This window comes from Schistocerca gregaria, chromosome 11 (assembly GCF_023897955.1).
Source record: "Schistocerca gregaria isolate iqSchGreg1 chromosome 11, iqSchGreg1.2, whole genome shotgun sequence".
In the NCBI taxonomy this organism is placed as follows: Eukaryota; Metazoa; Arthropoda; class Insecta; order Orthoptera; family Acrididae; genus Schistocerca; species Schistocerca gregaria.
The window spans coordinates 28,024,773-28,037,759 of NC_064930.1; the positions used below are offsets into that span (position 1 = coordinate 28,024,773).

Consider the following 12,987-nt stretch of genomic DNA (forward strand, 5'->3'; position numbering starts at 1 on the left):
ACGACGTTTGCAGCAGCACGGACTATCAGCTCGGAGACCGTGGCTGAGGTTACCCTTGACGCTGCATCACAGACAGGAGCGCCTGCGACGGTGTACTCGACGACGAACCTGGGTGCACGGATGGCAAAACGTCATTTCTTTTAGGATGAATCCAGGTTCTGTTTACAGCATCGTGGTGATCGCATCCGTGTTTGGAAACATCGCGCTGAACGCAGATTGGAAGCGTGTGTGGGTGTTGGAGAAAGCAAGTCCTTTATTCCCACATATATGTAGCATTAACTTAGCACTACACACACGAATGAATTGTGTATACATGAACAGCACGGAATAACTAACAAAAGCTAAGTCGAAGAATGACTATATCACTGCACGTAATTAATACTTCACGGAATGTTTATGAAGCACTGTACAGTTGTAGGGATCGATTGTCAGAAATAGGTCAGTGCGTGGCAGCCCCCTTTAATGCTAACGACACCGCAGATTGAATCTGACGCGCCGTCCAGCTCTTGCAACCACCTCTTTGCTGAAGCCGGGCGCTGTGCCAGGGAGTGCTGCAGCAGCCCTCGGTGTTGCGGCGACTGGAGCTCGCTGAGCTTCGTGGTGCTGCTGGGCTACAGGGGCACATCTTGTGGCTTCTCCTGCCGTCTCTGGTTTGGGTTCGGTGGTGGCTGTGGTGTCTGTTGCGGCCAGAGGTGCTGCGGGGTGGTATGCCCTGGTGCGTATGCCTCTCGTACCTAATGACGTAGCCAATGCTTTGAAAACGTAGGCTTCAAATTGCCGTCCTTGATCAGTTGTAATTCTCAGTGGAGCTCCAAGCCGGGCAGTCCAACCACGAAAAAATATTTGAGCTATAGTTTCTGCAGTGATGTCCTTCATTGGAAATGCCTCAGGCCACCTAGTAAATCTGTCAATCACCGTGAGGCAATAACTGTAGTTTCCGATGCCGAGAGTGGGCCCATGATGTCAACATGCACATGGTCGAAACGCTGATTTGTTGGAAGAAACGTGCCTAATGGAGCCCTCACGTGCTGTGTGATTTTATTCCTCTGGCACGCCAAGCGTTGCTTCACAAATGCTTTACAGTCTGTGTGCATACATGGCCACACAAAGTTTTGTTTCACCAATCTGAGTGTGGCTCTTACTCCTGGCTCTGACAGATTGTGCATTGATGCGATTGCCTGTGTTCTGAATTGCTGTGGCACAAATGGACGTACCTTTCCTCTTACTACGCCACAGTACAACTCAATGCTTGCTTCAGGAAATGTCACGAGCTGTAGCTTCAATACTTTCTCTTGTTGCAATAGATCAAACTCAGTATCACATTGTTGCGCATGCGCGACGGCGTCGCAATCAGCGGCCTTTGCCACTGCTTCCACCTGTGCGACGTCATCTGCTACTGTGGACGCTGCTTCTATGCGAGGAAGTGCATCAGCTGGAACATCTAGCTTCCCTTCCACACAAACAATGCTGGCCGTGAACTGGCTGATATAATCTGAGTGTCGCAGCTGCCTGGGCGATGCTTTCCCTGGCTTTACCTTAAAGGCGTGGTAAGCGGTTTACGATCTGTGTAAATCGTGAACTGGCGCCCTTCTAATGCGCACAGGTCACGGTCATATGTTGGCCAACGTTGCTGACATGGTGACAACTTATGACTATAAAACGCAATGGGCTGCCATAGCTGATCAATTTGTTGCTGGAGTACGGCACCAATGGCAGTGGACGCAGCATCAACCGTGAGAGCGAGTGGAGCGTGCGCGACCGGCTGTGCTAATTGCGCGGCCTCTGCTGCAGCTTTTTTTACAGCGTGAAACGCGCTGTCCGCCTCGATAGTCCAAGGAAAGCTGTGGTTAGGTTTAGGTGCGCCTTTAAGCAGTTCATTCACTGGTGCAGTTGTCGGTGCATGATTGCGAATGAAGCGTTGGTAGAAATTCACTACTCCAGTGAATCAGGGCGGGGGTATTTGTTTATGGCCTCTACTTTACTGTGCGGCGGTGGAATACCCTGTGCATTCACCAAATATCCTAGAAAGTGGAGCTCTTTCTCACCAAAAACACACTTGGCAGGATCAGTTTGTAGTCCATGTGTGCGTAGGCGGTCAAACACTTGTGCCAAATGCTCTAAGTGCTCCTCTTCCGATGCAGACATCACCAATAAATCATCGATATACACGTAGCAAAAATCTAAATCTGTTGCAACCTCATCCGCAGAACGGTGGAAGCTCTGGCCGGCATTACATAGCCCGAATGGCATTCGGGTGAATGGTGTTGTCACCGCTGTTTTAGGAATGTCTTCTGCAGCTATAGTAAGCTCTGATAGTAAGCAGATGTGAATTGGGGATGCCCAACTGCTACTAGAAACTCTGCAGACACCTTGTGACAGCATGGTGCGAAATTCCTGCTTTACCACTTTTAGCTTTTCGGCCGTTAAACGTCTAGGCCGAGCGTGAGTTGGCGGCCCTGGCGTGGTCAAAATGTGGTGGACGGTTGAATGCTTGACTGGTGGGAGAGCAGGCGATTGCTGTGTGACCTCGGGGTATCCTTTCAGTAACCGTATACGTGGCGTGTCGCCTGTGGCTGTGCGTGCCTCTAGTGGTCTCATACAACGGACGTTTCCTCTTGTATGCACACTAGTAGTCAAATCTATCAGTCGCTGACGTCGCATATCTGGCAGAAAGTCGTAGAAGGACAAAAAATCTGCTCAGATAACAGGCTGTGATATATCTGCCACTGTAAATTGCCATTCAAACACACGGCGTCTAAACATTCTGGGTGGTGTGTGATTGTTCTATATCGTGTCTCCCTACCACTTTCACCCAACGACGCTCTGAGCGTGTTTCTTAGGGAATTGACTAGTCTGAACCTGGGACCTGTTGCTGGAAAGTAGACGCCAGACCACACATGACATGTAGAATTCAGAAGAGTTCAGTGAGACTAGCGATGTTATAACCATATACTAAATGATCTCAGCGTCAGCTCCACTGCACTCCCTGTAAAAGAATATTAATACTAATTAAATTTAGTGGAAAGGGTTCAAGGCTTTCCTATTTTTAGTTAGCTGGTAAAATAACGTCGAAAAAGCAGTTAAGTTTACCATTGGAAATTTTATTTTTACTCACAAAACATCGTTTATAAATTGCACTATTGATAAAAGGAAATGTTTTAATACAGGATGGTAAAAACCAACAGCGTGCAACAAAAATGTGGACGAATATTCCCTAAATGGGTTTCCAAGTTCTACAATCGATCGAAGGATGACCTATGCCATATCACATCTATAATCTAGGTTTAATTTAAGTTTCACGAAAGAGAAAACTATCAAAATGGTCTACAGTGACCCTCAATTATCTTTAATAACTTATGTAACTTGTCGTAAATTACAGTGGCTGATGTGGCTTCTCAATAACTATAAAATAGAAAAATCAACGCGTTTCAGATCTTTACTTCAAGTGGCAAATGTGAACACCATGAGTTTTAATTAACGATCAACACTAGTATTATGCAAAAAAAGGGGTGTAACAGATGAGTTTTCTGCAGTTCTGAGTGAAGCCTTATGCGCTCAAAAATGCGGCATCGCGTGCGTTCATTACCTTGTCGGTGTTTAAGCAGCGTCAGCCATCCAGCTCGCCGTCTCGGAACCAACACTTCCCTAACTTCTCCTTACTACAATTTACCGAAGTTGATTTAAAAAGCTATCTGGCTGTGTTTTCATCTGACCAATCAGGGTCTCAATGTTAACCTTAAGCTCCTCCTACAAAAATTCTGTCTATCCAATGAGAAACGTTATACTTTTCGTGGTGGGGCAATGTTTTTAAAGTTTGCAACGTAACAGAGACGCTAAAAAGTGTCACGCTAAAACCTGCAGCTGGTGTGGTCCTTTTAGCGCTATCGTGAGATCTATACTGTTCTTCTGGAGGGCTCTATCTTTTAACATGGGCTGGGGAGTGATCCTAATGTAACAGACACGCGAAAAGGCTCACTCTAAAACTTGCGGGTGGTAGTGGCCCTTTTTGTGTTATCGTAAGATCTATACTGCTTTTCTGGAGGGCTCTAGCTTTTAACGTGGGCTCGGGGTTGTCCTTGACGTACCTGAGACGCGAAACAGTCTCACGCTAAAACGTGCGGGTTGTATAGTCGTACAGGTAGGCTCGCCCGTCCTCCCTTATCGTAGGGCCTTCTAGCTTAACACGGTTCTGTTCTCGGCTTCTGTCCTCGTTCTCCCCTCGGAGCTGCGTCTGCCTCACGGTGGGGAGGTACGACATGCATTTAGGCATTCTTGTGCTAGTCTGTGGTATTCCATTTGCTCACTCGTTACTTATATTACTTTGGTTTATTAGGAGCTATGTGGCATACTAGTAGATTTGCTTATTATGTCAGGGTTTTCATGTAAGGTGTTGGATTTGCCTGACACCTTACAGGCGTAGCCCCAAATTAAAGAATAATATTACTCGACCGTGTGTTCTAATTTTGGAGTGACTGGCGGCGTATAGATAACAGCCGTCGCAGCTGCGGCGTGACAGGCCGTTTGCTGGATATACGGAGACTTCTGCGCCTGTATCGACGAGAAACTGTAGTCTTGTTTCGCGGCCTGTCACAAAGAGTCGGCGAGTGTTTGCACTGGAAGTTGTCACTGCTACGGTGTCTGCCTCGTGTTTCCACTTGCAAGGTGGCGTACACTTTCGCGCATCACTGCCAAATGTCTCGTGGTACCACCATAAGGTGATGGTGATCGATTGCGACCTCGTGACCGTCGGCGGCGTGGCCGTGGCGGTTGTGCGTTGTTCGTAATGCAGCCAGCTGTGCGGTCAGCTCTGCCAGTTGTGACTGTAGGGCGACTAGCGTCGCTGTGGGCGAATTCCCTCGTTGTGGCGTCAATGTTGGCACACTCGATGTGGGATGCATTTCGATTAAGCTGTCGGCCGTTTGTGCCGGTGCGTTTAAATCGCCCGCACATAGCGTGAGGGTTTTCTGAGTATCTGACCGCAGCCGAGGCAGCCATGCATTGCGCAGCACATCGTCAGTTACAGTGTTACTTGCCAGTGTGCGCAAACGTCGTAAGAGTCGTGACGGAGTGCGATCTCCGAGTTGTCCAGTGCGTAGCTGCTTCTCCAGCCGTTTCGCCTCTGACTGTGACGAACGCGTTACTAATGCGTTTTCAATGGATGCATAACGATCGGTATCCGGTGGTGCGCCCAGGATACCTTGTACTTCTGCTGCCAGATCTTCTGCGAGTGCTGCAGCCACATAGCTGTACTTAGGTTCGTCCGCCGATATTTGTGCGAGAACGAACTGGCTCTCTAACTGAGCAAACCACAATAGAGGATTATGTAACCAGAATGGCGGAGGTTTCATCGTCACCCTGTTAATTGCACTGCTGGCTTCAGGTAGAATCGAGACTGGCGAATCGGTCGTTATCGTGCTGGAACGAGCGCGTCGCGGCTGGCGCGCAAGTTACAAACGTGAACGTTGCGGAATTTCGTTAAACGCTGAAGCCGACGCGGATGTTACGTAGTTCGTCGCGTGTCAATAAATGTGGGTGTTGGAGAAAACAATTCCTTTATTCCCATTATATTTAGCAATAACTTAACACTACGCACATGAATGAATTGTGTAGACATGAGCAGCACGGAATAACTAACAAAAGCTAAGTCAAAGAATGTCTATATCACTGCACGTAAATTAATACTTCACGGAATGTTGATGAAGCACTGTACACTTGTAGGGATCGATTGTCAGAAATAGGTCAGCACACGTGTATTCGTCAACGCCATACTGGCGTATCACCCGGCGTGATGGTATGGGTTGCCACTGGTTACACGTCTCGGTCACCTCTTGTTCGCATTGACGGCACTTTGAACAGTGGACGTTACATTTCAGATGTGTTACCCGTGGCTCTACCCTTCATTCGATCCCTGCGATACCCTACATTTCACCAGGATAATGCACGAACGGATGTTGCAAGTCCTGTACGAGCCTTTCTGGATACAGAGAATGGTCGACTGCTGCACATTCGCCACATCTCTCAGCAATTGAAAACGTCTTGTCAATGGTGGCCGAGCAAGTGGCTCGCCAAAATACGCCAGTCACTACTCTTGATGAACTGTGGTGTCGTGTTGAATTTGCATGGGCAGCTGTGCCTGTACACGCCATCCGAGCTCTGTTTGATTCAATGCCCAGGCGTATCAAGGCCGTTATTACGGCTAGAAATGGTAGTTCTGGGTACTGATTTCTCAGGATCTATGCACCCAAATTGCGTGAAAATGTAATCACATGTCAGTTGTAGTATAATATATTTGTCCAATGAGTACACGTTTGTAATCTGCATTTCTTCTTGGTGTAGCAACTTTAATGGTCAGCAGGGTACAATAGTCTATCTGAGTCTGTTAACAAATATTGTTGTCCCCACCGCCTCACCCTGTGGCCACTATAGCTCTATTGACAAGCTGCAAAAAAATATTGACAGGGGCGACAGTCGATATTTTTATCTTTACTTAGATATTATATGTAGCTTCGAAGAGTGATAGTGTCGATATTGAAACCGATACTTATCGCTGATAGCCTCTACAAAGTGATCAAAGCAAAAAAAAAATATCCCTTCCTATATTTTCGCTGTTCATGCACTAAAACTGCAGCCTCGGGAATGACGTTTTAATTTATTGCTTCTTTGCACACCACGGAATGCAACTACAAAATTATATCGTCGTACAGACAGTTTGGGATAAGAACCTCCTATGGGGGTGTCGGTGATGGACAGCGATGAGTGGAGCAGGAAGAGATAAGAGAATGAGAGGGCGAAGAAGGAGGTGGACACAAATGGGGGTGGGGGAAGAGGAGATGGGTGCAGAGAGGATGAGATGGACGGAGAGAGGTGGAGAGAAGGAGGGGCGAGTTGGAGAGGGAGAGAGATACTGAGTGTATGATACGGGTTTGGACAGGGAGAGGACGACATCGGTTGAGAAGCGGACGGATAGAGAGACAGGGAGGACAGAAAGAGGGCCAAGGATGATGTGAACTAATAGAAGTTTAGAACAAACGCAGTGTCAGGTACTCTAGATTAAACGTAATGTCAGATACTCGTCTATTAACCTATAGTCAGTAGCGCTATTCAAGAAGTAATTGCCACAGATATGATGTCACTGCAAAATCATCTTTGGTCCTTGAGGTTTGTTTCTTTTTTTATTTAAAAAATCATCGAAGGTCCCTAGGATGGTAGTGGTACCCCAAGCAGCCCTTTGCCACGTCATGCTGAGTGACTTGCGAGGTGTAGTTTGCAGATTTGTGGGCTGGCCTTGGTGCGCCATGCACCCCGTGCTAATCGGCGCTGTGTGGCTGCGATGTTACCGCGGTTATTCGGCGCCGGCTGCTGCGCCTGTCCATTCGTCGCGACGTAACTGGACCGCGGATCACGTGACGCGCAACCTCCCTCCCCTCCGGGCCGCGCAGCAACCCTTCCTCCTACCATCCCCTCCTTCTCCGTCGTCACAACGTAGCCCCTTCCGCCGGCCGATATCCGCCGCGCGGCGCGCTGACGGAATCTGCCGCGTCGCTCTGCCCCCACCACGCCGTCCTGCCGGCTGACCAATCGAACGGCGTCGCCGGCCTGCCATTGGTCGCGGGACCGCGCGTGCGCACTGACCCCACACCGCACTGCGCATGCGCGGCGACCGACCGTTTGGTCGCACGGGCTCGCATTCCTCCGTGTTTCGTCGGAGGTGAACGGAGCGAGGTGGTGAATGTGAGGGGGGGGGGGGGGGGGACGAAATGAGAAAGAGAGAGAGCGACAGATTAAAGAGATGACAGGGCATGCTGGGCTGGCGCGCCGCTATTGGTGATTCCATTAGCGCGTTTGCGTAGGGAACGAGAGAACAGAACAAAGGAAGGCGGCCGGCAGATGTTTCTCGCCCCGCGGCGCGAAGATAGTAGGTGGCGAAGACGGATCACACGTGCCACTACAATATACGGCCATCGTATCGCGTGCTAATTTTTCAACACGAACAGCCGATAGCGCCGTTTCTACCCGCAGAAACGTTAAACTCTGCTAATTGAGAATGCTTTCGACATTAAACCGTTATTTAATTTTAGAGTTAAAAATTTTATTGTAATTTTCGCTTTGCAGCAGTTTTCAAGTGATACTGTAATTAGCATACGGATTTCTAAATTATCATGACATTACAATTTACATCATCATCATCATAATTTAAGACTGATTATGGCTTTCAGCGTTCAGTCTGGAGCATAGACCCCTTATAAAATTCCTCCACGATCCCCTATTCAGTGCTAACATTGGTGCCTCTTTTGATGTTAAGCCTATTACTTCAAAATCATTCTTAACGGAATCCAGGTACCTTCTCCTTGGTCTGCCCCGACTCCTCCTACCCTCTACTGCTGAACCCATGAGTCTCTTGGGTAACCTTGCATCTCCCATGCGTGTAACATGACCCCACCATCTAAGCCTGTTCGCCCTGACTGCTACATATAGAGAGTTCGTTCCCAGTTTTTTTTTTTTATTTCCTCATTGTGGACACCCTCCTGCCATTGTTCCCATCTACTAGTAGCTGCAATCATCCTAGCTACCTTCATATCCGCAACCTCAACCTTGTTGATAAGGTAACCTGAATCCACCCAGCTTTCACTCCCATACAACAAAGTTGGTCGAAAGATTGAACGGTGCACAGATAACTTAGTCTCGGTACTGACTTCTTTCAGAAGAGAGTGGATCGTAGCTGAGCGCTCACTGCATTAGCTTTGCTACACCTCGCTTCCAGTTCTTTTACATGTTGCCATCCTGTGAGAATATGCATCCTAAGTACTTGAAACCGTCCACCTGTTCTAACTTTGTTGCTCCTGTTTGGCACTCAATTCGTTTATATTTCTTTCCCACTGACATTACTTTCGTTTTGGAGATGCTAATCTTCATACCATAGTCCTTGCATTTCTGATCTAGCTCTGAAATATTACTTTGCAAACTTTCAATGGAGTCTGCCATCACAACTAAGTCATCTGCATATGCAAGACTGCTTATTTTGTGTTCACATATCTTGATCTCACCCAGCCAGTCTATTGTTTTCAACATATGATCCATAAATAATATGAACAACAGTGGAGACAGGTTGCAGCCTTGTCTTACCCCTGAAACTACTCTGAACCATGAACTCAATTTACCGTCAACTCTAACTGCTGCCTGACTATCCATGTAAACACCTTTAATTGCTTGCAAAAGTTTGCCTCCTATTCCATAATCTCGTAGAACAGACAATAACTTCCTCCTAGGAACCCGGTCATATGCCTTTTCTAGATCTATAAAGCATAGATACCGTTCCCTGCTCCACTCATAACACTTCTCCATTATTTGCCGTAAGCTAACGATCTGGTCCTGACAACCTCTAAGAGGCCTAAAACCACACTGATTTTCATCCAATTGGTCCTCAACTAATACTCGCACTTTCCTTTCAACAATACCTGAGAAGATTTTACCCACAACGCTGATTAAAGAGATGCCTCTGTAGTTGTTACAATCTTTCTGCTTCCATGTTTAAAGATTGGTGTGATTACTGCTTTTGTCCTGTCTGATGGAACCTGTCCCGACTCCCAGGCCATTTCAGTTATCCTGTGTAGCCATTTAAGACCCGACGTTCCACTGTATTTGATGAGTTCCGACTTAATTTCATCCACCCCAGCTGCTTTATTGCACTGCAATCTATTGACCATTTTCTCCACTTCCTCAAATGTGATCCTATTTCCATCGTCATTCCTATCCCATTCTACCTCGAAATCTGAAACATTGCTGATCGTATTTTCACCTACATTGAGCAACTCTTCAAATTTTCCCTCCATCTGCCCAAGGCATCCACAGGATTCACCAGCAGTTTTCCTGACCTGTCCAAAATACTTGTAATTTCCTTCTTACCTCCCTTTCGAAGATTGCTAATTACACTCCAGAATGGTTTTCCAGCAGCTTGGTTACAATTTACACTATTTAAACATTAGAATTTGCACGTTGCATATTATATTACACGCCAAGATCACAATAATTTTATCGCCGCATTACAATTTACACTATTTAAAAATTCAACATGCACATTGCATGTTATATTACACGCCAAGATCATAATAATTTTATCGCCGCATTACAATTTACATTATTTAAAAATTGAACATGCACATTGCATGTTATATTACACACCAAGATTATCATAATCGCTTTTTAATCGTACAGCGATCGTCATGCTAATACCACTCACGTGGTAAGACTTGATAGTATCCTGCAGACTGTATTTTCTTTTCAAATAAAAAAAAACCTCAAGGACCAAAGATGATTCTGCAGTGACATCATATCTATGGCAATTACTTCTTGAATAGCGCTACTAATTGTAGGTTACTAGCTGAGTACTTGACATTACGTTTATTCAATAGTACCTGACATTGCATTTATTCTGAACTTCTATTACTTCGTACCCTCCTTTTTCCTCTTTCTCTACACCTCCCTCTGTTGTCAGTCCTCCCTGTGACTCTATCTGTCGCCTTCTCTACGGATTTCGTCCTGTCCATATCCATATCATATACAGCCACTATCTCTCTCCCTCTCCACCTCTCACTGTCCAGCTCATTCTCCCACTCTCTGCACTCATATCCTCTTCCTTCACCCCCATCTGTGTCCACCTCCTCCATTGCCCCCTCATTACCTTACCTCTTCTTGCTCCACTCATCTTTGTCCATCACCCCCTCCCCCATGCGAGGTTCTTATCCCACAGTGTACGTACCATGATATAATTTTGTAGGCACGTTCCGTGGTGTGCAAAGAAGTAATAAATTAAAACGTCATGCCTGAGGCTGCAGTTTTACTGCATGAGCAGCAAAGATATAGAAAGGGATGAAATTTCTTCCTTTCATCACTGTGTTGAGGCTGTCAGCGATAAAAATTTTTTGTGAAGGTTTGAAATTATGCGTAAAGTTTCAAGTGAAAAAGCGCCCCCGTTCTTAAATACTGCATGAAAGTCTGGGTATACAGGTGTCGTAGGTTGCGCTTCTTTCTCAGCCCCTCCCCTTTGATAGACACCTGATTGTTATCCCCACAGAGATTCTTTGCAGACAGTAAAAGTTGACGTGTACTATGTCTGGGTTGACATGGAGCCAGTAGTGTAGATGTAACATAAGCCCACATATAGACTCATACGTACATACTTACATTTTTTATAAAATACACTGAAGAGCCAAAGAAACTGCTACACTTGCCTAATATCGTGCAGGGCCCCGGCGAGCACGCAGAAGTGAGGCGACATGGCGTAGCATGGACTCGACTTGCGTGTGCGGCAGTGGTGGAGGGAGCTGACACCGTGAATTCTGTGGTAGTGTCCATAAATCAGTAAGAGTGCGAGGGGGTGGAGACCTCTTCTGAACATCGCCTTGCAAGGCATCCCAGATATGCTGAATAACGTACATGTCTGAGGAGCTTGCTGGCCAGGGGAAATGTTTAAACTCAGAAGACTGTTCCTGGAGTCACTCTGTAGCAATCATGGACGTGTGGGGTATCGCATTGTCCTGCTGAAATTGGCCAAGTCCGTCAGAATACAGAATGGACATGAATGGATGCAGATGATCAGACAGGATGCTTACCTGCGTCTCACCTCTATCAGGGGTCCCATATCACTCCAACTGCACACGCCTCAGTCCATTACAGAGCCTCCACCAGCTTCAACAGTCCCCTGCTGACATGCAGTGTCCACGGATTCGTGAAGTTGTCTCCATCCCAGTACACGTCCATCCGCTCGATACAATTTGAAACGATACTCGTCCGAGCAGGCAAGCAGTTTCCAGTCATCAACAGTCCAATGTCGGTGTTGACGAGCCCAGGCGAGGCGTAAAGCTTTGTGTCGTGCAGTCCTCAAGGGTAGACGAGTGGGCCTTCAGCTCCGAAAGCCCATATCGACGATGTTTCGTCTAATGGTTCTCACGCTGACTCTTCTTCATGTGCGAGCACTCGATTCTGCAGCAAACTGCGGAATGGCTGCACTTCTGTCACTGTCAACGACTCTCTTCACTCGTTGGTCCCGTTCTTACAGGATCCTTTTCGGGCCGCAGCGATGTCGGAGATTTGATGCTTCATCGGATTCCTGATATTTACGTAACACTCGTGGAATGGTTGTGCAGAAAAATGCCCACTTCATGGCTACCTCGGAGATGGTGTGTGCCATCGCTCGTGCGCCGACTACAGCACCACCTGCAGACTCGCCGGCCACTGCTGCACCACTAACCGACCTGACACGTGCTCCAGACCCTTGTGTTGTGTGGGCGTTGCCGACCGCACCACCTGTTTGCATATCTCTGTATTTGAATACGCATGCCCATACGAGTTTGTTTGGTGCTTCAGTGTGTACGGGTGTAGTGTATGTACTTACCCGATCGCCACAACAAACAGCATCTGCATCTACATTCAACTTTGCAAAGCAGTACGAAGTGCAATGAAGACACTGCACCAGTTGTTAGGATTTCTTCCCGTTCCATTCACGTATGGAGAGCAGAAAGAATGATTGCTGCAATGACTTTGTGTGTGTATTTTAATTAATCCTGTCTTGTCTACAAGGGAGCGATACGTATGGCGTTGCAGTGTATTACTAGATTGATCTTTTGGAGCCTGTTCTTGAAACTTTGTCAGTAAGGTTTCTTGGGATAATTTACGTCTGACTCAGTCAGTCTGCCAAATCCAGTTTCTTCAGCATCTCTGTGACACTCTACCAGGGATCAATCTGTGAGCATTCGTGCTGCTCTTCTCTGCTAGCCCTATTTCGTGACGGGTGGCACACACTTCAACAGCATTCTCTTATGGGTCAGATGAGGGATTTGTAAGCAGTCACTTCTCTCGTATTCCACCAACAAACCAAAGTGTACCACCTGCTTTACCGACGACTGACGCAATTTAATCGTTCCACTTCATACTCCTACAAATTGTTTCGCACTGGTGTTTGTACGAATTGGTTGATTCCATCTGGGAGTC

General features: G+C 46.9%; 1 protein-coding gene across 1 annotated transcript in view; it reads right to left on the reverse strand.

The window, feature by feature from the left end:
• The window catches only part of LOC126295007 (mucin-2-like), a 175,132-nt gene extending 164,468 nt beyond the window's left edge, over nucleotides 1–10,664 (reverse strand). The window contains exons 1-2 of the mRNA XM_049987260.1: nucleotides 10,592–10,664; nucleotides 471–695 (exon numbers count right to left, since the gene is read on the reverse strand). Of these exons, the coding sequence (XP_049843217.1) occupies nucleotides 471–695; nucleotides 10,592–10,664 (298 nt within the window). The remainder of the gene's footprint in view (nucleotides 1–470; nucleotides 696–10,591) is intronic.
• Nucleotides 10,665–12,987: the final 2,323 nt, after the last annotated feature.